The 26081-nt window shown below is 38.6% G+C and overlaps 2 protein-coding genes across 2 annotated transcripts; one reads left to right on the forward strand and one right to left on the reverse strand.

The window, feature by feature from the left end:
- Nucleotides 1–339: 339 nt before the first annotated feature.
- Nucleotides 340–20493, reverse strand: capzb (capping actin protein of muscle Z-line subunit beta). Its single transcript, XM_030133377.1, has 9 exons — nucleotides 20269–20493; nucleotides 11877–11966; nucleotides 9038–9159; nucleotides 5692–5805; nucleotides 5444–5585; nucleotides 5202–5318; nucleotides 5042–5107; nucleotides 3663–3739; nucleotides 340–1499 (listed from the first exon to the last, which is right to left on the reverse strand). The coding sequence occupies exons 1-9, from the start codon at nucleotides 20269–20271 to the stop codon at nucleotides 1412–1414; spliced, it is 819 nt and encodes a 272-aa protein (XP_029989237.1). The 5' UTR covers nucleotides 20272–20493; the 3' UTR covers nucleotides 340–1411.
- Nucleotides 20494–21896: 1403 nt separating this feature from the next.
- On the forward strand, nucleotides 21897–25716 carry LOC115418871 (MICOS complex subunit Mic10). The gene is made up of 4 exons (XM_030133401.1): nucleotides 21897–21993; nucleotides 25220–25267; nucleotides 25348–25457; nucleotides 25548–25716. The coding sequence occupies exons 1-4, from the start codon at nucleotides 21933–21935 to the stop codon at nucleotides 25554–25556; spliced, it is 228 nt and encodes a 75-aa protein (XP_029989261.1). The 5' UTR covers nucleotides 21897–21932; the 3' UTR covers nucleotides 25557–25716.
- The last annotated feature ends 365 nt before the right edge of the window (nucleotides 25717–26081 follow it).

The raw sequence follows: 26081 nt of genomic DNA on the forward strand, positions 1-26081 counted from the left end.
CAGTCTCTGAATGTCCAAATGGTCATATCTGATGATGAAAAGCAAAGAAACTCCATTTTACCTAAATTATTTATATGTATTGATAGAATTAATTTTGGATCAGTAGTTTTGGTCACTGGTGGCTGCTCAGGTCTTTGGGGGTTAATTTCTCATTTAAGCATGATCATATCCATTCTGTTGCGGATTATAGTGGCTATTAAAATGTTAGCAAATGTTGCTAGCATGCACTTCTACTCCATTTTTCTACAGAATAAACTTCTTTTCACACAGCACTTCTTGTTTCATCCTTATATAACACTGCATTTTAATGATGTAGAAGGACACCAGACGTCAACATGGTTAGCTTTTTACTGTTTTATTGTTGCTGGAGGCTCTAATACAATATGAATCATAAGCTTTACAAAATAAAAACAAAATACAACAAAAAGATTCCCCTCCAAAAATGGAAACAAAGGTTTCCACTGAGACACAAAGACAAACTGTGACCCCCAACAAAGACGAAGTAGGTGAGAAGAGAGAAGAGTTGAATAAGCCGAACAGAGGGGAAGAAAACTGTCATGTTATACACAGTGTGTGTGTGGGGGGGGTTGGGTTGACAACGTGAAGGTAACAGTCCATCCCCGTGTTTGATAAGTTTACATTTCCACCGGCTGAGGCCCTATGCATCCACAGGCTCACATGTATGTGGACAGAGTGGAAAAAAAAATAAAATAAAAAAAAAAAAACAAAAAAAAAAAGAGTAAAAACCTTCAAACACAAACCGAAGGCCCACCTCGTATTTGCACGGTTTACATTGTCCAGAAGAATGAAAGATACACTGACAGTTATAATTTTATACAAATATATCAGGGGGTGCCGTAGACAAAAATAGGTGCAAAAAATAAATTTGATGTACATAATGACAGCCCCGCCACGTTTACACCTTTTACAGCACAGTCTGTGTCTAATTCCTCTTCACGGACGAAGAGCACGACCATGTCAAACAAGCCGAGGTCACGTCAGCTGTGAGAACATCAGGGATTATTACTACAATGACCCTCACACTGTAAGATTATCATTAACCGTCGTAATACTATAATTATATTCATAATAATGTGGGAGGAGAGAGAGAGAGACAGAGAGAGAGAGAGAAAAGAGGGGCGAGAGAGAGACAGGGGAGAGTGAGTGAATGGCTTCATGGCAAATGAGATGCATGAAAACAAAACCTGACAGAAAAACAAGAACAAAAAAACAAATAAAAAGCTAAGCATTTTCTCCTTTTTTCTTTTCCACAAATAAACAAGAGTGCAGCACTGAAACAGGCATGGAGGGAGAGACGTAAAGAAACAGAGAAAAGGTGGCAGAGATGAGGCGAAGAGAGAGAGAGAGAGAGAAACAGACAGAGAGACAGAAGAAAAGAACAGTAGGATCTCTAGCAGTTATGCTTGCGTTTGAGCGCCTCCATCAGGTCGATCTTCAGAGCCTCCTGCACTGACTTGTCGGCCAGAGTTTGAACACTCCTGTGTGGAAAAGACAGAGACGAGACACAGTCAGTCACGAAAGATCAAATATCAAGACAACCTGCAAGTGGCACAGTCTGTAGAGAGGAATACTGATGATGTTAGTTTGTCTACTTCTCCTATTCTGCGGAGAAAACGTGGTTAGAAAACAGTGTAAAGCATGCACAGTCACATGTTAGATATATTTATAAACCCTGCACAAACCGAGCATTAATATCAAACAACCTACCCAACGTTTCCAGTTCTGTGTCATGCATTTCAACCATGCTTACACCTTCTACAGAAGTAGTCACCATCCTTTTACATTTTACTTTTACAGCTACAACTACGTAATGGAAGTGTATGTAGGCCTTTCACTGTTATTAACCCTGTTATTGTAATTATCTGAGCCAAATGCAGTTTCTTTTGTAAAGAAATGTCATTATTCATCCTCATTTCCACATCATTTTCCACTGTTTTAATGACATCTCGATACGCTTCACCTCTATCGATGCCTCTCATCATCTTTGTATTTTTCAGTAATAGGCTTTTTACATTTAGGTCAAATCTACCCAGTGCAAGTTTGTTGACAAAAACAAAAAGGCAAATAGAAATGGAATTTTCATTTAGTATGTACTGCAGTGTTCACTATCAATTAATGTCTCTTGTCTTCCCATGCAAAATGTGTGTAAATAAACGGCTGCAAGGCTTACACTCTAGTAGAGTCATAAAATAAACATTAAAAATGACAATTAATGAACTGATCAGCCAAACTTTCATTACAGACTTAACTGTATGTGCATACATTAAACTAAAATGACAGATATATTCACTACTTTTTGCTTTAAAATGTCACCGGCAAAGCAAAAGTGGTGAACACTTGAGCTAATTGCATCTTTATGTCATTTTGATTATGGTGTGAAAGCGTACCATAAATATCTACGAATGTGCTTCCTCTGACAGGACAAAGTGCTACATGCAGAATAAACACAAAGTTTGAGAAAACCTTATAAGGGCAACAAACTGGAAAACATCAGGGGTAGCGACTGGTTTGACTATTGACATGGTTAGTGCGTCAGTTTCTCGTTTGTGAGACTAAGAGATAAACAAAACTTTAATGACATGCCTGCAAAATCTGCACCGTTTCAACAATGACGAGCATGCAAATAGTGTTCATACAGTCATCTGACACGCTCGCACAGCTGAGTGAAAAGACCTTCACATTTAACAGGTCTTGTTTGATTTGTGTTTTCTATGAACTTCTTTTAATTTTTACAATCCTCCAAAAACCAAGTGCATCTTGTGTCTAGTTGTTGATCTATACAGATTAACGTATCTGAAAGACTTACTATAAGCAAACACAGTAAAAGAGGAAATGGAAAATATGTAGAAATGCAAGTTACTTTATGTATATAGTTGTGTTTTTAGTTCATGTTGCACATTTCTTTGTTTTATCTTAATTGAATGTGTCTGTTCTAGAGTCAGACATAAACACATTGTTACCCTTCCAAAAGAAAAACATAAAACACTATAAAAGCATAAATAATTTTACCGTTTGAACCTAAATTGAAGGAATTAAATGCTATTAAAGGTAACGGTTAATACAAAACAAGAGAGGACTGGCATGGACTTGGCATTATGGGATAAGAATGTTTTCCTCTGTTCATTTTCTATTTTCAGACAAACACACACAATAACACACAGATGTAATCACTCTTTTCATGCCCGGCTGTACCTCTGACCCTAGTCAATGAAGATCTGACGCTGGGTGAGGACCTGCGACAGCTCCTTCTGGAGCTGCCGGTACTTTTGGTTATCGGGCAAAGACTCAATAGATCTGGAGCACAGAGGAGAGGTGACAGGAAGGACAGACATGGATAAGAATGGCAGCAGTCATGAGGGACAAAAGGCCGTGAAAACATAAGATTGGCAGGAGAGATTGAAACGAGGAACGGGGGAAAAGGAGAGAAGGTGATGGGAGGTCAGGCAGCGGAGGTGGGTTTGAGTCAAAGTAATGAAAGACCAAGGAAAATCTGTTGAAAGAGTCAGCAGATGGACACAAAGGTGAAGCGGCCTGGCACTCAGCATGACTCGAACAATAAGAAAACAGAGCCGCTGAAACCCTGCAGGAAAAGAGAAGGTCATCACTGTCATTCCAACAGAATCACAGAGCAGCAGATTTACCTCAGGCCGTTGACGATGTCTTTGGTCTTCCCAAAGTAGATTTCATTCAGTGTGGAGCGAATCTTGTTCTCCATATCCTGAAATGAAAATAAAGACGTCCTTTGAATACGACCATCATTCACTGGCACTTTCTTACACCCAGTCCTGATTTGGATGATTTAAAGTTCGGTCGATTGAATGGATAATATTACTTCTGTGGGTTTAAAACACTGTGGAATATCAGCACAATACTATAAAGTTAGAGTGGGGTAATATATAAAATTAATTTGATTAATCGAGGTTTTGCTTTCTGAAGATTATGAAAAATGACCTAATCTCAAAATCGAGTTCAGAATCAACAAACATTTTAAATATAACCTGTTTGCTTCTTGTGATATAGTAATTATTCAGTAAAGAAAGACTATTCTTGAATCAATTCCCACAGTCAGAAAACAGTTGATTAAAACTGTAAATTGCCCATAACTTGAGAAGAATTATGGGCAATTTACAGGCAAAGATTTATTAGTTCGACTGTATCACACAGCCTCTATGAGGGAATATTTCCTTCAATACAATTAAAGACCTATTAATGCAGGACTAATATTACCTGTGAACCTCTGCAATAACATCATTTGAAATAATTGTGGAAATCATTTGTGATCTTAATCCAGAATGAATCTGCCATATCTGTTATTTGTAAAGTAAAAATTCCAAATCACAGATGACCTACCCTATTTCAGCAAATGCAGAGGTGCTGTGATAATATTAGCCCCATGGGATATGGGGATATGCAACATTTTTGTTTCCTGTGCACATTTATTTCTAGATCCTGCTCCTCAAGGATGATGGAAGCTGCACTGGTGATGATAAATCAGTTTTAAAAGGTGGAAATCTGAGAGGCTCATGTCACAATACAGCAAGGATGTTCACTGAAAGAGCCAACTTTCATAAGACTGACATCTGAAAATGATGAGCACGACAGCTAGAGTAGTGAATCTGCACTTGACATCAGAACCAAAGAACAATATTAAAAAAACAGACTTTGCAGATGGGCTGGATGAAACACAGACATGGGGATTTAATTTCCAAATTCCAATAGGTCCATGGGTTATACTAGTCCTAATGCAAATAGGGTTTAAAAGAAACTATTTTCTAAACCAAAATGTATTAATCTAATCGGATATTAGTCCAATACTGACGTGTCCATACATTCTTTGTTATTCTATGTTTACATCATGCATGGGCAGTGCACCCATAGGTCTGTACAACTCACTGGACTGGATTAGTGCTAGTTATCATCTTATGCTCAAAGTCTATGCATTGGTATGAGCACTGGAGAGTCAGATCAGAACATCTCTGGTCTAATCAGATAAATCAACAATGTTAGCTGTGATACTGACTTCAACAAGGCGGCCGATGTTAGCGATGTGGGGTGAGGACTCTCCAACCGTCTCATCTTTTTCCATCTGTGAAAAAGAGAAAATAAACTGAGCTCATACAAAGACATCTACAAGTGCAGATGGTGTTGGCAGTGATTTGATGTTTAGTTCCACACTGCACCTGTCTTGTAAGGCTGCCACCCAGGTTCATGGTACCAGAGCCGGTCTTGGTTGTCTGGAGCCACAGCATGACGGTTGAGGTGAGTTTGTAGTGAGCAGTACGTCCGCTGGACTTCTCCTGTTGGCACAAAAGAAACAAGAAATCAATAAATCTATTTGCAAATGGTAATCCACACTGATCTCTGTTATAATACTAATAACATGAAACTGGGCAGAGTAGGTTTCATTTGAGCAGCTTCTCACCTGCACCTCCACCACATGGATGGAGTCCCAGCACCCTTTGATCTTCTTGGATCCATCCCCGGCCTTCTTGATGAGAATAACTCCAGCGAAGCCATGATCCAAGTCCCAAAGGTACACGGAGGACACGCCACCCTCAAAGTACCTAACAAATATGAAAATACCAGAGGTTATGTGTGGGTGGCCACGAACCTCACATACTTCCAAACTTTCAATGAGAAATGAGTGGGTGGTGTTGTGCAGGTACTCACAGATCCCTGTACTGGTCAAAGGCGTTATTGGCTTCAACCTCGAGTTTCCTCAGGCGAGCTGAAGGCATTGCACCATCTTCAATAGGAGGTTCGTACTTATTACTCCATGGGGATCTGATGTATTGAAAGAGTGCAGCATAATTCAGTTAATGTGCATTGAACTCCATGTTCTGGTATGCAAGTACATATGTACAAATCAAGAACAAACTGCTTCTTATATTTTATTGAAATTTTCCAGTGCCTCGTGACTCTATTCCTGCTGACCACCCTACAGTCAGGATGATGTAACACACAAAGCTGCATGTTCCACTGGTTGAATTCAATTCACCCATCCATTATTATACAAGATTCTCCTGTTCATGTGATCAACATTAACTAAGAATACATATGAAACTGTACACCAGATTATGTTAGTTCAGAGTTCATTTAACTCCTGTTTCCACTGGGGCTGACCACCTTGGCCTACTGGTAGATCTGAGATATCACTATTTCTTTCAGAATTTTTTTAAGACCTTTCTGACCCTAGAGGACGACTATTCCACACACAGTTCTTTTCTCATGGCTTTTTACAGCTGCTTTATATTTTTATTTAACCCACAGAGACCCAGTGGGACTTTTATGGCAGTTCCCAAATGAATTTTTCTCTATATTTAACCTTTCATAAGTGACTCATCATCATTTATTCTAACATCATCCTCTGTATTTTGTGCTTTTTTTCACAGTAAAAATCATGTGTTTTCCTATATGTAATATACTGATCATAGATGTTCATAAAAGCTCAGATTAAAGTTGAGGGTCATTATATCAAAAATAGAGGAAACTTAAGAAAAAGTTAATTTTTCTGTAAAATATATCTAACTGAACATAAAACAAGTGTCTCCATCCATTGTCATTTGTCAAACTCCATGGGTTTTACTGGTGAGTCAATGTTGTAGAAGATGGCAGTGTTTCCATGTTCACAACGGAGCCACTGAACGTCCAAATGGGTCATATCTGATGACCATAAAAAGATGACAAAATGCATTTTACACCAATTATTTACATGGATTGAAAGGATTAATGGATCAATAGGTATCAAACATTTTACATCAGTAGATGGTTTTGGTTGGTGGTGGCTGTTTGGGTTTTTATGGGTTAATTATTTTTTTTTACTTAAGCATTTGTTAAATTTTCACAAAAATGCATGAACGGACAAAGATTCAACATAACCAGTGGTCTGGAATTCAAGTAGTACAGTATTATATATAGCTCTAATTAGGGAGTCTCTATATCACTTGTCATATAAATATTCTGTTTTCTCCAGTTTCTGTTAAGAGTGTCCTTTTTGGGTCTCACCATACAAGTCAGCTTTTCCATAACAAAAATATCTTGAACTATTTCCCACCACTGATCTGGCTTTGGAGCGTCACTTTATGTTTTTATGACTTGGGTTGGGTTATGACTATGATCGTATAAGAGGAAGCAGACCTCAAATGTAACCAAGCACTCAATCTATCAATTTCTAAAATATTTTTAAGTCTAAAACTTAGATACAGGGTTCCTACAGGGTTCTACAAGTTCAATTTCAGACTTTTTAAGACCTTTTTAAGATGACTTGGAACACAATTTAATGCCCATTTTACAGCCATACTGACAGAAATTTGTGACTTCTAGAATTTAGGGAAATTTATTTATTTACTCCAACGCTTTGATTCCCATTGTTCCAAGTCATTTCTTACCAGGGGCTGGAAAGTTAGAGATAATTGGTTCCTAATTTCAATATATATTGTCAGGTTGGAACAGGTGGAATTGAGTAGAATAACGTTACTATCTTTGCAGCTTGGACATTTAACAGACATATTTAAACATAACGCAATCAACAAGTTCATGGCAACATAACTTAAGACCTACCATATCAAATGTATTACCTTTTAAATACTTTTTTTAAAGGTATTAAATGCAGATTTGTAAAGTCAAGACTTTTAAGACCCCGCGGGAACCCTGTACATAAGATAAAATATTTAATCTCCACCGAAAAATATTCCAAACTGAACATCTGCTGCATCTGTCTGCTGATTTGTTGGCTGCCACAGAGAACCCAAACATGGTTAAAAGTCAAGTAGGTGTTTGGAAGCTTAACAGTTCACACTAAGCCATTCCTCTGTGCTTGATGGACAAGGAAACAGTGATGGTTGAGTGAGCATGAGATATTAACCTGTTTAGCTCTGGGCCATTTGTTTCCAGTCAAAATCATTTCATTGTAAATTATGAAGTAGCCGAAAACAGAAGCTTCATTCATATAAAACTAAGTTATAATTTAAAAAAAAAACAGCAAAGGTAAGACAAAATTTGTAATCACTGCATTACAATGTAACGTTTACTTTGCGCTTCCTCAGCTCATTCAGTGAGTTTTATCAGTTGAGAAATAATACTTGTACTGTTGGATCTACTCAGTGTCAGCTTAGAGTTGCAAAGTTTGTTGTGTTGGTCAGTTTTATCGAATTATTCATAACACACACTGGACTGTGAGCTTGTTTAACACATTTGCTCATTTAAGTGCTTGTTGTTTGGATTGTGTTCCGTTTTCCGAAAATTGCTTTTGTTGAACTTTTAGTTGATGTTCTTCTGGTTACGTGGATATATAGCTTGTGTATGTTGTTACAAGCATCATATTGTATTACCATGGCAACACAGATGATACAGGCTTTAGAGAGAGAGCCAAAAGTACGATAAAAGCGGTAAAATAAAAAAAAATGAAATGTGATTGTCAGATTTTGTCTCACTGGCCATCTTGTAAAATCATAAATAAATCCACCTGTACCTTCACAAAACTCTACAGAAATGATCTAAAGGTAAAAACACAGCTGACGGGGGCTACCAACAGTTTTGGTTTTTTGGTTTTTTTTTACATGGTTCTGCCTGAAAACACTAAGCAGAGCTGTTAGTGACTGGAGATATAAACACAAGGGCAAAATCCACACCTCTGTGATGTCCCAAACAGCAAAACAAGATTGGAGAAAAAAAAGAAGAAGAAATTACAGGCAGAGGGAAGGGCCTCTGCAGATAAATAAACCATCACAAAATGATCAGACGTAATCACTGAGAGAAACAAGTTTGACAAGTCTATATTGTGTTTTTTTTACGTTAATGTTTCTTATTTTGACTGTAAAAAATCTTACCAAAATACGGCTTACTTTTATTCACTAACATTTATTTTAAAAAAGGTGTCAACATTTGAAGTGAACATTTAATATCAGATAATCAGATTTCATTTCCTTATAATAAGGCAGGTCAAATATTTGTTTATCTCACTGTGTGTGGCCCAGGGGCGCCTTCCCTGTTGCATAAGTGCAGTTTTATATTCTACCTGTAGGAGTCGCCGTCTCGGTTGTAATCGCAGAGTAGATAATCTTTCCCCACTACTTTATCCCGGGCAATCTTCAGGGGCTGGTCCACAGAGGAGAGGAGGTCCTCACACAGACTGGGCACCTGGACGCAAACAGGAAGCAGAAGTCAAACACATAAACAAAACGTTTTTCACACAGCCAGAGAAATTTTACAAGAATTTGGAGCGGTTCTAAACTATTTAGACACCTCACTAGAAGGGTTCTGTTTGACTTATAAAACAAGAACAAGCTGTTTGTGTCTCTTCAGGTTTCCTGTGAAAAAAACATACTTATAAACCCAAACTCAGGAGAGGAGAGGAAAAGACAAACAAAAAGCTCCTGGTAAATGACGTCTTCAGTTCAGGGTAAAAAGTGCAAATTCATGTTTTTCTTCTCAAATTACGGATTCACTCAATACAGAGAGGTTTGTGAGTGGAGGAAGGGAAAAATATCAACAGGAAACATTATATCTGCTGGATAAGGGGGTACAAATTACTTCTCACAGACTGACATGGGCCCGTCCTCCATGTCCTCCTGCATCAGACCAGAGACACAAAGGAAGCCCTGTTTTCCTGAAAAAGCCCCAGTGCCCCCATCGCACACACACCTGGCAGCTCCAACGGGGTGAAACAAGGAAAGGAGGGGCGGACTAAAGTCGGTGGGAATAGAGTGTTCAAGAGAAATGAGAGTAAACGGAGAAGAGGGAGACAAAAGGGACAAACTGGGTCGAGGAATGAAGGAGGTGATTTCAGGTGACTTTGTAAATTTCCAGGTTGAGCGGGGACTGTGGAGCCCGAAAAAGTGACTGACAGCTGCGATAATGATCACTAACAACCAGACACAGAAAGAAGGGGTGAGGAAAGAGCAGCTGCCGGGAGGAGAGAGGTCAAAGGTGAGGGAAGAGGAAGGTGAGCAGGTGGGGGGTCCGGCTGGAATGGAACGGATATACCCACAAAACAAGGTGCTAGGCAAACAGCAGCAGCAGTGTGACTTGATCTGTGTCTGATTTAGATTCATTTGTCAGAGGCAGCTAAGAATGCTCTGTAAAAATCCATGTTTTCTGGATAGAAAAATGGAGGGAAAGACCAACTTATTCACGTGGAAGGGAAAACAATGAGTTTCACCGTGTGTACGAAAATAACTTTGATATTAAAGACTGAGAATAGCTTTGTTTACCCTGATGAGAGTGAAGTGCAGGAAAAGAGCAGCACTTGCAGAGAATGGAAACAACAGATTTGCAAAACACAGATAAAACCACAGACTTCACACACACATGCACCCACTTTGAGGCAGGTAAACATAGCAAATGTCAGCTAAAACAATCTCATGGCAGAAATAAGGGCACAAAGAACCAAAATACAAAGAAATGCGCAGATAAAATGGGTCAAGATTGATAAATTCAGCCCGAAGTGTGATCAAAAGACACTAAAAATCAATACTTTCTACAGCATCCACATGGATATGATTTATTTTGTTGGCCAATCATTTGGTAAATAATCCTGTGTGTATTGTATTCATATAACACTGTATGTCTGGGTGGGAATAGGGACAGAAAACTGGCTCCAAATTGTTAAATCCATTGGGATCGTATGGCCCCTCGCTTATCATTTTCCTTGTAATATATTATCGATGCTGGCATGTTTTTCTGATAACTCCACATTGCAGAATCATGACATCAAATTCATGCCTCCACAATGTTGAAACCTTGTAACAACAGAGAACCATGGTAGAGAAAAGGAAACTGTTCAAAGCCTGATTTCATTTGACAAAAAAAAATAACAGCAACATTAGTTGTAAAATAAGGTTTTATATTGATTTTTACAGAATCAACTAGAAAGCACTCGTAGAGCACAGACCTCCGCCAAGGCAGATCAGTGCCCCCCCCCCCCAGGGTTACCTCCATGTCTTGGCAATGATCTTTTTAAAGGTATTGTATCCTCTGATCTGGCACTGTACATTAACCATCTTGTTAAGGTGGATAAAATGTTTACCTATCTTGAGTTGAATCGTCGAATAACTCAGTTCAAGCGTCTCAGTAGGTAGTGACAAACCATGTGAGGTTAATCCAGAGTGTGGAAAACTTGGGGGACATGCTGTGCAGAACTGGTGTTTGTTGAGAATGTTGTCCGTTTTGATTGAAGACTAAATAAACTAGAAGCACTCGGAGAGCGCAGACCTCCGCCAAGGCAGATCAGTGCGCCCCCCCCCCCCCCCCCCCCCAATCACCACCAAAATTTAATCATTTGTTCCTTGTGCCAGTATCAACATTTCCTGAAATTTTCATCCAAATCCGTCCATAACTTTTTGAGTTATCTTGCACACGGACAGACAGACAGAGAGACAAACCACCACCGGCAAAAAACATAACCTCCTTGGCGGAGGTAATAATCTGTCAGTGGATTGATTACAAATCCAGCCACTGAGAAGAATTTATGGTGACAATAGATAAATAACTCATCAAATCTTAGCTTTGGTCTTGGAAAAATGACAAATCAATTGACAAATTTATTACACAGTTAATCCAAACCTGCAGCTGTTCCAGTGTCTTTACTGCCTCACAATGTGTACGTTTCAGTTTAGGTCAATTTTAAAACTCAAGTTGTATATTTGCAAAGTTTAGAGCAGACCAGATTCAGTCAAAAGTGTCAAAACTTTCTTCACAGTTTGTGATCTGATAATCCACAAGACCGTAAACATTTAGGAAAAAGACTTTCACTCACATTTCATTTGTAGGGAACATAATTTCATGGCAATAACACTAATGACATAACCATGTGTTGGTGAGGAATTCTGACAAGATAAACACAGACACAAACTCACCAGGTCAATGAGGTCGCTGAGGTTCTTCTCGATCTGCTGAGGAGGCAGACGCCTCATCAGGTCCAGGGCACAATCCAGCTGCTGGTCATTCTGAAAACACAGGAAAACAGCTATTTAAGATCTAGAGCAACGTACGGTCACAGATGATAGTTAAATACAGTTCAAATGTCATCACTGGTGAAGGTCATTCACACATTTTCAGTTTCATGAATTCTTGTAAAAATAAATGAGAAAAAGGAGTGAAAGCAGTGTGTACTATTGCCATCTTAAAAAAAGACACGACTCAAGTAATTTCTGTCTTAAATGTATAAATAATCCTGAAATAAATTTGATATACAATAATATGAAATAAAAATTTTATAAAAACAAAACAAGTGATATATTATTTTACAAAAAAAAAAGACAACAGCAAGAAAATATGAGAAACAATAGTGAAACACCTCTTTGTTGGGTTGACTGTAGACGCCTTAAGTGCAAAGCCTCAACATACTCACTATTGTAGAGTTCATAGTATCTGAGGTTAAACAAGAATTGTTTTAAACCAACACGAATGTTTGTTCGCTGCTAGCAAAGGTACAAAAGTATTAGGTTTCACTTTGTTTACAGCCAAATCATGCAAAGACCAGTGATAATTGAAGATAACATTGGTACAATTACTATACATTCGCATTTAAGTGGATTCCTACTGCCAACAAAAAGCATCAATTTGGCCATTCAATCAGCATCAATAAGACATTTTAGAAACTATCTTTATTAGCAGAACCTGGCAGAGGCCAATAGTTAGTGTTTGTATTAAGAATTGAAATTACAAAGTTTGAGGGAAAATACATTTAAAAACAACCCATGAAATCACCTATTTTAGTTGAACTTATCTTTACGTTTAATTTACGGTGATACTAAGGGTGCAATGGTACAGGTAGCCCATGGTTTGGTCCATACCTCAGTTTTTGGGCCACAGTTTCGGTTCAGTTTTGGTACGCGTTTTGTGTGTAAAGAGAACAGTTTTTTTACTCCCAAAATTATATTTTTATTTTGCTTGTCAGTAAAAACGGAATTTCACAGTAGGAACAAATTATATCATTGTACTTAACAAGATGACACTTTCTGTACTGAACAATAGAACCCTTTCTTATTCCTTGACTACTTGTATACAGTCATATAAAGCAGGCATGTGCACACATAGGGCCCAAAGGGTGCTTTCTTTAAACAAATAAATTCCTGTTCTGCATAGGGATGTGAACGAAAACGGCGGTATAAAAACGCCACAGTTATCTACCATACGCATTTCCTTGTAATAGTGTGTCTTGGTACTTAAAAGTGAGTTACTGTGTACAAAATGTATTTAATCATTGGTCAGGTTGGGTTGCGGGTCTAATGTAGGGTGAATTGTCCCGTGCAGGGCAGACCGAATGGTACACAGTTTTCCCGAGTGCCACTGCATCCCTAGGTGATACTGGTCGACTTCTACACTGGAGCATCAAATATTTCACTCTTTTTTGCTAAAGATGGAATGCTCTACGTTTTATGGGAATGAAACATTAATTACAACAGCCAGGGGTAAGATAGAGGACATGAGGCAGGTCTGAACCCAGGCCACCAGTGGGTTTAGACCTTCCACAATATTCATCAACATGTAAAACCACCATCAGCGATTCAGCTCTTTTCACTGATTACTAATGTTAAGCCTGGTTGAACTTCAACATCTCAGTCAAAATACTCATCTTGTGCCTAACTGAAGCTGCCAACATGCCACTAACAACAGGGCCACTTTCTTGAGGTGAAACTGGTTGATTCGCCTTCTACCATATTTTACAGGTATATCACATGACTAAACCCCAGCTGATGACTGGAAATCTCAATTTAAACACATGCTGTGGATTAACAGTGTGCTTGAAACCTGTCAGATTGTACCTGTCACAACAGAGCAGAAGTCTCTGCAGGACTTCACATATGTCCGTACTGTTTGCCAAGACCAACTAAAAATACAATTCCAATAACATATTTGTGAGGTGGCCTAATGAATTTGCAGTATAGTGTTAAAGTCCTACAGCATTTTATTTAACTATCAGGCATCAGGTTCAACTAGTCTGAAAGCAGGCCTACTTAAAAGGTGTGCCAGTTTTTTACCTGGAAAAAGTGTTCATGAATATAAAAGAAGCCTCAGGTAAAAGATCAGACTAAGCTCCTTCACTTCTCCACATGAGGCAGGTTGATAAAAGCCTGTGAGATTCTGTGTGAGGGTATGACAGGAGTGAGACCAGCTGCTCCACAAGGAATATTCACACTCATGTGGGCAAACACTGAGATGACATCTACCAGTTGGTAGACTGAACAGCACTCGATTTGTCATGTGAGTGTATTTTGTAGACAAAAAAACTGAAAATCTGCTGAAGATAAAAGTGCAATTGAGCCTGAATAGGCTAGTCCACAGTGAAACCAGAGGTTGAAAGACAGTTAATTTTAAAGGCTGATGATATAATAATAATAATAATAATAATAATAATAATAATAATAATAATTTAGAAAGAGCACATTATCCATTTAAGGAGCTAGCCTATATGTAGTTTTTCTTCCTCAAAATATCCCATTATGACCTAAACCTGTCATTATAGTGTTAGAATTATTATATTATAGTGTAGAATAAAGACTCCTGAAGTTTTTTCAAAGATGCCAATGTATTGGACTGTAGAGAGATGAACTGAATATATTCATATTCATGAACTAATGGGTTTATGTGGTCAGGGAAGACCTAGGACACGTTGGAGAGACTATGTCTCTCGGCTGGCCTGGGAACACCTCGGGGTCCCCCCAGAAGAGCTGGAGGAGGTGTCTGGGGAGAGGGAAGTCTGGGCATCCCTGCTTAGACTGTTACCCCCGCGACCCGGCCCTGGATAAGCAGTGGATAATGGATGGATGGATGGATGGATGGGTTTATGTGGCCACTAGAGGGAGTAATGAGTCACTAGGTCTCCCGTGGTGAGGAAAACTAAGCGAGGAGACCTTTGACCAAAGAGCCAAAAAGTGACCAGATGGGATGAGAACCACGAAGAAACAACTTTTAGAGTCAAAGAAAGTGACAAGGTGATAAAAGCTAGAAGCACTGTTGTTTTCCCCACTGGACACAGCTCTAAATGAAAAGAATGGAGTTTGATGCTATAATCTCAGCATTTCTTCTACACAAGTGAGTTACATTATGAAGCTTATGAAGGTATAAAGTCATTATGTGATATTATGTTCGCCAAGTTCACTGTTTGTTGTTTCATGGTTCAGAACTTCAGACTAAACTGTGATAGCTCTGACCTTGTTTGGATGATTCCAAACAGATCTTTAATGCAGCTACTGAATTTTTTTTTTTTTGCTGATTTCTGGTTGTATCTGCTAACTCAGTGGCCTTTGTGATGATTGTAATACAGTGTTGTTCTAAGTGGCTATTAAAAAAACAGTTGTTTTCTTCAGAGATAAATTGACAATACCATAGTAGCCTACAGATGTGTGTAGTATTACACAATGAGATTTATACTTTACTCAGTGAATGATAAAGTCTGATAATACATGGTGTTGATTCGTTGGTGGTTTTGGTAGTCTTAAGTGTGTTATGGAATGCGACGTCCCACTGCTGGTGATGGTTTGGAATATCAACTGCATATTAGTCAGTCAGGGTTAAGGTTGGGTCTTTGACTTTCTTAGAAACTGGATAACTTCTCAGTCCAAGTAATCATTACCTAAATTATTCTGAATCACTGAGCGCTAAACATCAAAGCTATTACACAATAAACCAGAATCTGAATATCAGACCAACTATAAACAATAGGTGATTGTAGATGGAGTATCATTCAAGTTAAGAGGTACATCATTACAGATCAGCATCCAATAAAGCTGAAACAGATTATAAACATCCTAACAGTGTTCATTAATTGATTATTTGTAATGGTGAGACAAAGTATGAGGTATATATGCCCAGAAAGCCAAAGCAAAGCAGGAGCTCTGAAACCACACGTTCTGTCTGATAGGTTTAATGTGTCATGTAGCATCAAAGGGGAGGAAATCTTGTGCAGTTGGTAGATGATGAGGTACTGAAGTGTTACCAGCTAATGATCAAACTGCAGACTGGGATGTGAAATGTGCTGCTGTAACATTTCTAGGTGAGGATGAGATATTCAAGGTGAACAGCTGCTGAAAACAGAGTGATCCAGAAAGCATATCATATTGTTCATATTTCTGATCCAATTCCCATCTGCAATGAAACTCTTACATCGCAGTTGGTGTCGTTATTACACTGATATGGTTCTCTCACTTCCTTCTCACCACCCACTGTTTGAAGCCAAACAAGAAGAAGAAAGATTTATGGCATAATGATGAACTGAACAAATAACTGCCTGGAGGGTTTGATCAAATGTATGTCCGTGATCAGACAGGTCAAAATTGTTACACAAAGGTCTGATCACGATTAACTGAGCTGAACGTGATCATTTTTTTAAAAAAAAATTGATCAAATATTTTCTGTTCATAAAAACAAAAAGGTCATACTTCCATCACCATTACTAGTGTGAAGTCTGACTGGTGTTTATTTTTCGTGACATCTTGTCTTTGCACTGCCTCCTCCTACTACAGTTTAATGATTTCTCAGTGGGGAATTAACACTATGACTGTTTAAGTGGTAGTATTTGGCAGGAAGCATTTCCATGAGCATCTTCTGACAGTAATTGCTTTAAATATTTCTGTAATGGGCTTTGTATATTTCATATTTATGCATTCGCCAAAGTTGAAGTTTTGCTTGCAAAGCCTAAAATGCAAACAGAAATGTAACCTTTATTTATATGCTCTCATGTTTAATGTTAAGTAGCTCTTCTCCTTCTTCACAGGCAACATCTGCATTAGAGAAGAATCTGCACTGATAGGATGTTTTATGAACTATTGATACATAGAAAGTAGCACCAGTAACGACTGGCTGTTGGTACTTGGCTTCTAACCTGGACATACTGGGAAAATAGGAGCTCAAAAGATACAACTGTTCCCATCTAGATTTCATTTATTCAGTTTTGCATGTATTGATTGCTTACACTGACTTTTATGTTGATTTATTTAGGTATTTATTACTTTGACTTTCAGTTCAAAAGTTGTTTGGTTTAATAAAGTGATGTAGCACTGCTCCAAATTATCACCATTAGATCAGCCTTTAATAATCCATCACTGGGCGACCTCTAATGTGTATTATCAAACTATCATCATTCTCTAATAATGGTAAAGAACTGAATAGTAAAATACAATTCAATTCAGTGGTGTGACAATTTATTGTCAACTGAAATCAAGACACTCGCTTGGTGTCTGGCTGAAAGATCAACAATAAAGTTCTTACACTTAGAGGCCTATTTTATGGAGGAAAAAAAAGGGCAGTTTGTCTTTATTTTCTCCCTTTGACTTGTTTTCTTTTTATGGACATTTACACAGTTTGCTTGTTTTTAACGATTGTGCAGTGCAATAACCGAGCAAAATAAGAAAGACTGTGACAGAATCTTGGTATTGATGCATTTCAAAGAAGATAGTTTCATTAGGTGTGTGAAGAATCCATAAAACACTACAGGAAAATGTATGATTTGTATGTGATAAATCATTGGCAAATCCCTATGTCATCTCAGGCTACTACCTCAAAGACCAGAAAATCAACACAACCTTAAGCGTTAACATAAAAGGTTTGTTGTGATGCAGCAGGCAGACTTTTAACTCTTGTCACTCAACATTCCTGCACGCGTTTTATCTAATATGAAGAACATTCCTGAAAAAGAGAAACTGTCTGACCCTTTAAGGAAAAAGTCCAGCAGCAGTTTTAGGACAAATCACATAAAAATATTAACCTCTCGGCAAGGCAAGTTTAATTAAGAGGACATGAAGAGAGTTTTCATTGTGACAGCCCAGAAAGACACTGAACAAAGAGGACAGCAAAGCCCAGCCTCGCCTCAGGGTTTTCTCTCCTTTAAATATACAGTGAACAGCAGGATATGAGTGAGCAGAGGAGGACAGACCAGCCACAACATGAACCCTTGGAGAATGTGGAGGGAGAAAAGGGTATGTTTACAGTATATGGTTATACTGCGCATTATCAGATGATGGCATAAAAAAAAAAAAAAAACCTCACCTTGGTGCGGTTGAGATATTTTGTTATGACTACAGTGGTTAGAAAAGTTTTAAAGCACCTGAAATTATTCTAATGACTTCTGCTGTGTAACTGCTTCCACCAGGATGGACCAAAGCACTTTCTGATCAATCTCTACATAACATTACAGCAGTCCTTATCAGCGTGATGACTCTATTACAACCAAATCAATCATTTCTATGGTTGCAAAATGTGCTCATAAAGAAGAGAAAACAAAGAGGTAGACTGTAAACTAGTTTAACAGTGGTTATCCATGCACAGCCTTGTGTTCGATCGGAAAAGTGAACACTTCCTGCAAAGGGTTGGGCAAAATGTCTATTGTTAATTTCATTGTTAGAAAAACAAGTACTGTCATATGGCTGTGGTTTGTCTGAGAAGTTTGACACTAAAGAAGATCTTATTTCAGATCTGTATCATTTTATTAGAAACTTTTTTTTTTAAAGGTTTGCTACTTAACTTTCAGTTTTTCTACAGTATTTTAGACTGAAAGGCCATATGGTCATTTTATCTCGACTGTTTATGCCCAGAACATGGGCTGTATTGTGATATGTATTATTTGAAGAAAGTTTCCCCTTCTACATAACATAACAGGAGTGTTTTTCACATAACTTACATTTCACGAAAACACGCATGTATTGCTGTTATTTACATCACAGTTAAAAACTTTACAACACTGTTTACCCAAAGTTATTTAATGATTGTTCATTATTACGGCACAAAAAGATGAAGTATTACTACAGCACATTATGGTTACTTCATCCATGATATTCTTAGTAATGTTCAAGTGTATAAATATTGTAATAACAGATATTGTGTCTTGTGAATATATACAGTTCCAGATCAGATAAGAAAAAAATCCAATGATGTCACAACCTACACCCCAAGACCACTAAGGAAAAAGGAAATTTTTAAGATTTTAGTCACATCCCAGAGCCCTACTTTTACATTGGAAAATACTCTGAATCACATGGATCTACATCAAAATCCAAAAGCAGCACAACCTCACTGTACAACCCATAATATACATTTACGCCACTGTCCTGTGACTCCTCTGCACACAAATTTACACCAAGGCAGCTGCTGAAGGACAATAACATTTTAGAACAGAGGGAACCCTTCTTCCATCAACATTTTTCTAAAGAGCGACCCTGAACATAAAGGTTTCTAAGCAATACCTCCAAAGCCATTTCCTCTGCTCGGAGATGCTTTTTGCCTGTCTTAAAACCTCTCGCAGCTGATTAATCAGTCTGCTACATCAAACACCTGCGCTTCGTGACGCTGTGTTTACCAGTGCTCCTGTCTCCATGTAAACACTCACTCAGACCAACAACTCTAGGGGTCACAAGAGTGAAATGAGGCTGAGCCAGCAGGATGGATGAGGTGAGGCAAAGGAGAGTGGGCGACTGTGGAGAAACACCAGCTGGTCCTCCCAAACTCTGGCAATGGGAAGTACTTCAGTGTGTTCACGTTTATAAACACTGCAAAAGTACAAGATGTTGCTCCACTTTGCTATAACAGCACAAGTTACATATAAGCTTTTCCAGATCAAAATAAATGACCAATCAAGATGACATAATTGGTATGCAAGAAAAGTATAAAATCAAAGAGGAGGTAATGATTACTGATGTATGCAGACTCTCAGATGTGGACATTTACCCCTATAAAGTCCATAACAATCTCGCAATGTCACGCTTAAACCCTAAAAGCAGGAAAACCTGAGCAGAGGAGACTGACAGCTTGTCATGGTTAGGAATAGGAGGAGCAAGCGGTCTTAATATAGCTACAGGCGACCCGGCGCTGGACTATTTTAGCCTCTGGGTGCGTGGATGTGCACGGCAGTGAGGCTGCATGTGTGTACGATATATTAGGAACCTTCGCTAATACTATTCACGAACTTGTGTCAAATCCAAAACATCCTGTGCTAACTTTGTGGCTACGGGGCACCTAGCTTAGCTAACACCTAGCTACTGGCTAGCTAGCTTTGGGGGATAGAGCTGCTGGCTGTACCGTGAAGCTAATTCATTCGCAGAAGTTTTGCAAACAGTGCAACTTAGATCTGCATGGGTGATTTATATGCTTGGATCCCCTGCTGCTGCCTGTCCTCTCAGGTTACCACCCAGCCACCCGAGCTAGCGTTAGCTTAGCTTAGCCATTAACGCTTGGTTAGCAGTAGTTAGCAGCCCCACCGAAACCCTCTTACCCCGTCCCCGTCTCTCCCAACAGCTCTACCGCGGCCCTTACCATGTCTGCGGCGGTCTCAGCGGGGCAGGGGAGCGCGATTTCACCGATGACTGTCAACCTTAGCTCTACTGTGGCTCAACTACTCGCTCCTATCGTCTCTTGTTGTTTTTTAGTCCCCCGTGGAAGATGTTTTGTTCGCCTCTCCCTCACTGAACCCAGCCCTGTCAGCGAAATTCACTTCCTCAACCGGGCTACAGGAAGGAGGCTGCAGTCAGAAAACAGGGCCCGCTTGCATGTCCGGGTCAGTCCGGGCTTTCTCTACAGCAGCCAATAGCGAGGAAGCAAGAAAGGCATTGCCAAGTATGGAAAGAGAGGAGTGGTGCAGTAAATATGCAGTCAGAGAGGGCAGTAGATGCACAAATATACTGATGGAGGAAGAAAGGAAATCCTCCCACTGTAAACAATGAAACAGAAACGGTGTCCCCAGAGGTTGCCATGGTATTTATTTAGGTCAGAATTTTTTAATCAAAATTTCTTGTTTTATTTTTGGGAGCATAGTTTTTTTTATGTACATCACATTTTCAACATTTAATACTTACCGTTAACTCGGGGTTTTAAACATTTATTTATTTATTTTTACCCTTTTTATGTTTACAACATTTTAAACATTCATATTTTCTGATGCGCCTGCAATTTATTTCATTAAAAAAATATTTAGTAATTTATCACTAACTAGTTTTACAGAGACTGGACTTACATTTTTATGAGAAATTATTTGAATATAATGTTGAATTTTTGTGTCTTTTTTATTGTTGCAAATGACAAATGGACGCTTATTTAATGTTTCGTAGGTGTACAAAAACGTATAGCCATTATTTCATTTAAATGTTTTGGCAGAGATGTGTATGAGTGACATCACCTTTTGCTATATAAAAATGAAATCATTAAACGAAATGACCCAGTAACTATCATATGCAAAAGATGTTTCGTTTCTGTGTTTTTGTGTATCTTGAGTGTATATTGTGTCTATGTAACCTTTGTGCTTATGTAGGGCTCATGACAACACATTTACTTGAAAAAGGACAAAAAGAATCTGTCTGTAAACCCACTAACATCTGTATATTATTGTTTGTGCGTGGGCTGGAACTTTATGAATTTCACTGTACAGCATTGAAAACTCCAGAAAGAACAGAAATCAGTTTTCATAGTTAAAAAAAGATTACACTGAATCTTTTTGAAAGCCTATATTTTCATTACAAGCAAGGGTGATATGGAGAGATCATTTTAGTGTCAGATCTCATAAACTTTTGATTACTGCCCATGGCATTAACTGGCTGTTCTGTTCTGTATCTGATGTATAATATAGCACCGCCTTTGTGTTAATCATTTCCTGTGCATAAATAGTATGGAGACGGGAGGGTGGACACCTCCACCAGCAGCGTGAACTGTGTGGCTTACTTGGAGAAGTTGTAAAAATTATTTGCAGCTGAGTATCTGTCTCACCTCCAAAAAAAGAAAGATATGTGAAATATGCTTTAAAACTCAAATAGTATTCATATTTTTGTTTGTATGATAAAAAATGAAAGAAAAGGACTGGTTTTACGCGCTTTAAAGCACAATTAACGTGTAACTATTACTGTACTGTATATTACTGTATATTGTGTTGTCACGTGATTTAAGACATATCTCGCGATACTTAGCGGTGTTTCCTGACAGCTGAAAACATGGCGGAAGAGTACGGACGGAAGTGGGACCGATGCCTCGCTGATACCGGCGTGAAAACAGGTTAATGTCAGCCGTGTTTGTTATTCAATCATTTTAGCATGAATTCAAGCAGACTCTAATATATGACACTTTCAAACAAGTTGTGCTATGGGCCAGAGTTGGACCGGGACCTTTCATTTTCTTTGGGAGAGTTATGTGACCATGCCGGTACACTACTCTGAGGTCAACTGAACTAAGACCCATCTGCCCCGTGAATGAAAACATGTGTTTTATTTAATATAATGAAACCTATTAGTAAATGGCCACATGTCCCCACAAGGCTTGGGAAGTGTCTCTGCTTTGATTAAGAGACTTAACAGAGTGAATAAAGTGCGTGTTGGGAGGGGTGGTGGGTATAATAACACAGCCCTAAATGACAGTTTTGTGTACTTCAGTTCTCTATTCTCACCCCTGCTTTGAACTTTTCTGGCATCTTATTTTTCCATATTCTGTGCATCTTAAGTCACTATATTGAGTATATGGTTCTGGCTTAATATTCATGTGTCCCTCTAAAAATAGTGTTTTTCATAGGCAGATACTGGTTACTTTAGAGGTCAGGAGATAAACTAATGTTGTAAACCCACAGTAATCATCAGTTTTGTGTTGCTTGTGATGGATAATTACATGCAAATACTGATAAATCCATGAGAATGACAGGAGTATTTTTGCAGTATTTGGTGGTGAGGAAAGGAGTTAAATTGGAGTGAAGAATATTTAGATTTGTTTGGCCACGTACTGACAATAAAAGTGGCCAAAAGATTAAATAAGTGTAGGCATTAGATGCATAGATAATGATTATATTAATTACAAAGTCAGTGGTAAATAATGAGACACCACTAGGGTCTTTCCATCTTGCAAGTATGATGTTATTGCTGAAGTTAACTTGTAACACTGTGAATATTTTCACAAGGCCTTATTATTTCGTTAATTTTGATGTATAATCCAGTCAGAGCAGATGTCGGCTTGGCAGGTCACTGATATCTTAATGGTGGATGTTGTTTCGTGTTGAGTTTATCTGCAGTATTTGGATCAGCACTGGTGCAGCACTCAAACACTTTGAGTGGCAACCAGTCTTTTCCAAAAGATACTTGGTGATGTCAGCTTTGGCACGTTAAAATATGTTTCCTGCTGGGAGAAAAAACATCTGCATTGTGGAAGTTCTTAAAGCTAAGACTCTCTGGAGCATATGCTCAGCTGTTAGTGAAAAACATTCTTTTTTCATTTCAGTTTTATGCAGTTGGAAAAAAAGTAAATTGACATCTTGGAAGATATCCTTTGTCTAATTTGCTTAGCATTATGTGTGTGTATGTGTAAGTATTTCATCATCCATAAATAATTTGCTTTGAGGCATTTAGTGCCATACACTACTTTATAACTTTAAGAACAGGATTTATGTACAAGTTTTGGAGATAATTATAATACAAACTGACACTGAAAAGTAGTTTTATTGTAGCTAAATAGCCCTAAAAGTGGAATAAAATCAAAAGTATGCTAACTGATGGCAGGAAATAATAAATCAGCAACATCCTCTTTGTCACGGGAAACAAAAATATTTTTGGAAACATGGAATTTAATTTGAGGAACCAGTTAATAGAACAGACTTCGCTTCGCTACAGCCTCATTTGTTTCCGTTCATGACAGTGGTGTTGATGGTAAAAACTGTAATAAATAATTAAGTATTTACTTTGAAAATGTACATGTAATTTATTGTCTATGCCTTGTCGGCAAATAAGAGGGAAGGGCAGAGACAAAGTGAAGATGTGTATAAATAACCCAAAATATGTTGTTTTTAATTAAATAACACATTTTGGGTGAAATACGTGAAACCTGAGTTTTACTGCTGCATTGTGAATAATCAAGTGAGAATGATGTCTTTTGAAAGACACAGTTCAAGGCAGGCTTGTTTCTCAGTAAAATGTGCATCTGCATCTCTTTTCACTTACACAGAACTGACTGTCACCTGGTAATGTTTGAGAGTATGATTTATTATATTTAAGCTCTGCAAATGCTGAACAGTGGCTCCATCAAATACACAGAACAAATGTTCAACAAAAATGTGCGAGTATGTTGAAGTTGCAGTGTGGACTGGGTTATATAACCTGAGGGGTCATTTTAGCTTCACTATGATTGAAATTGATGGCTGATTGATACCATTTACCAGAGAAGAGTTGCAATAACAAACATGCAACAGGCATTCAAAGTCTACAGAGTAATTTCTGGCCTCTGGGTTAATACATTTCATTGTACTCCAGTGCAAATGTTTTTCTTATAATCTATCCCCCTTGATGTCCAGACAAAGAGAAAAGAAGCCAAAAGGAGATGATGATCTACCCTCATATTTTGCCAGTGCTTTTACTGTAATACTGTCTGTAGAAAATCAGAGGTTTCAGAAATGTTCTGGCTCAAGAGCAAAGAAAGAATAAGGCTCCTATAGACAAAGAAAATTTAACTAAACCTTTGCTGGAAGTAGACAGAGAGGACAATGATTTTTTTTTGTTGATCTGTGCTGATAATGAGGATCTGAGGGATCTTTTTGTGGTCTTGTCTGACATTTGTAAGTTGTATAGAAGAGAAGAGTCTGAGGGTTCTGGTTCAGGCAAATCGGTCATGCTGCATAGCTCTCTGAATCCAATTAAGAGTCGGAGGGGCCCAAATGGCTGTGTTTTTTATGTGTTTTCTGTGCTGGCTGGCCTGCTGTTGGGTGTGGTGTGGCCTGCAGCGAGGTGAAGTTAAAGCGCACAAACACATTCCTTCGCAAGATCACGCTCTGGCCTAAGCGCTTCTACCAAACCTTCCACAGCTCTTGCAGCTTCTGTGCCACTGACTAAACCTCTGCCAAACAAAACTGACCCTTTAAGACATCAGTTATGTCCGTGAGCACTCATTGTCATACAGCCTGAGTCGCCATCTGCCTCATGGACACTGTCATCTCCCTTCAGCTCAGTTTCCCCTCTCTTACACCCCTTTAACATTTTCATTTCTGTCTTGGATGTTTGTGCTCTTGCTGCTTTTTCTCACACTCTCTGCTCCTAATGAGGAATGTCTTGCTAACTAGCACTGTTTACCAACTCTTGCGTCAACCACAATAGCGCACCCCCACTGACATCATTGCAAAAAATGTACATCTTTGCCAGTCAGGTTTTGACTTGGATATGACACGATCCCATTACCTCAGCTCTGAAATCCAATGATTTAAATTTGTAGTCAAACAAAACCTCTCATTATTTTTTTTTGTTCTTGTTTGCAGTAACTGGCCTTGGTGTGGGATTTCTGATCTCCGTCCTCTTCTTTAAAAGTATGTATCATGCCTAAAGAAATTGTCTGTTTGGACTACTTTAAAGTAATACTTGTTGGACGAATGGTTTTCTTTCCCAGAACGTACATGGCCTGTTGCATTCAGTTCAGGTTTGGGGCTGGGCATGGGATATGCCAACTGCCAGCATGACTTCAGATCACCACACCTGATTCATGGACGTATGATTAAGGTGAGGCCTGAGGTTAAAATATGTGGTTTGTAAGAGGCCGATGACACACTAACACGTGAAACTAAACTCTTTATGTGTGTTCACTTTCAGGACCAGTAGAAAAGGACGCCAGAAAGTCACAAGTCCCTCATTCGTTTTTGTTGTCATTGTTATCGTGCTGCTCATTCCTGTAACAGCTTTAACGTCCATAAAATGTCCACATTGTGTTCAGCGAAGGGCTGTGGATGTATATTTAATAAAGTGATTATGGGAAACTTTCTCCCACTCTCTCTGTTTTTTGTGTGCATATCTGAGAAGAATGAAATGTGGTTTGGGGGTGGGAGGTAATTTTGTGTGTTAATGAGCTTGGAGACCCGAACTCCTGCTGTTTTGGAATGAGGGCCAGGTTCAGCATCTGCAGCCCTGTTACAGAGTGGGAGGATGAAAAGTTGCACAGAATGATGGAAGAAGAAAAGAGTCAGAAGAATAACATGAGTGTTGAATATGAATGTAAAAAAATAAAATGGTGTTTTTCAGATATATTCTTCTGGAATATGCTTTTAAAGCAGCTCATCCTGGTCTCCTCCTGGTTGATGTCTTAATCCTACATAACTCATTGCAACCTTCATACCATTCTTTGTAGTC

This window comes from Sphaeramia orbicularis, chromosome 5, assembly GCF_902148855.1.
Source record: "Sphaeramia orbicularis chromosome 5, fSphaOr1.1, whole genome shotgun sequence".
In the NCBI taxonomy this organism is placed as follows: Eukaryota; Metazoa; Chordata; class Actinopteri; order Kurtiformes; family Apogonidae; genus Sphaeramia; species Sphaeramia orbicularis.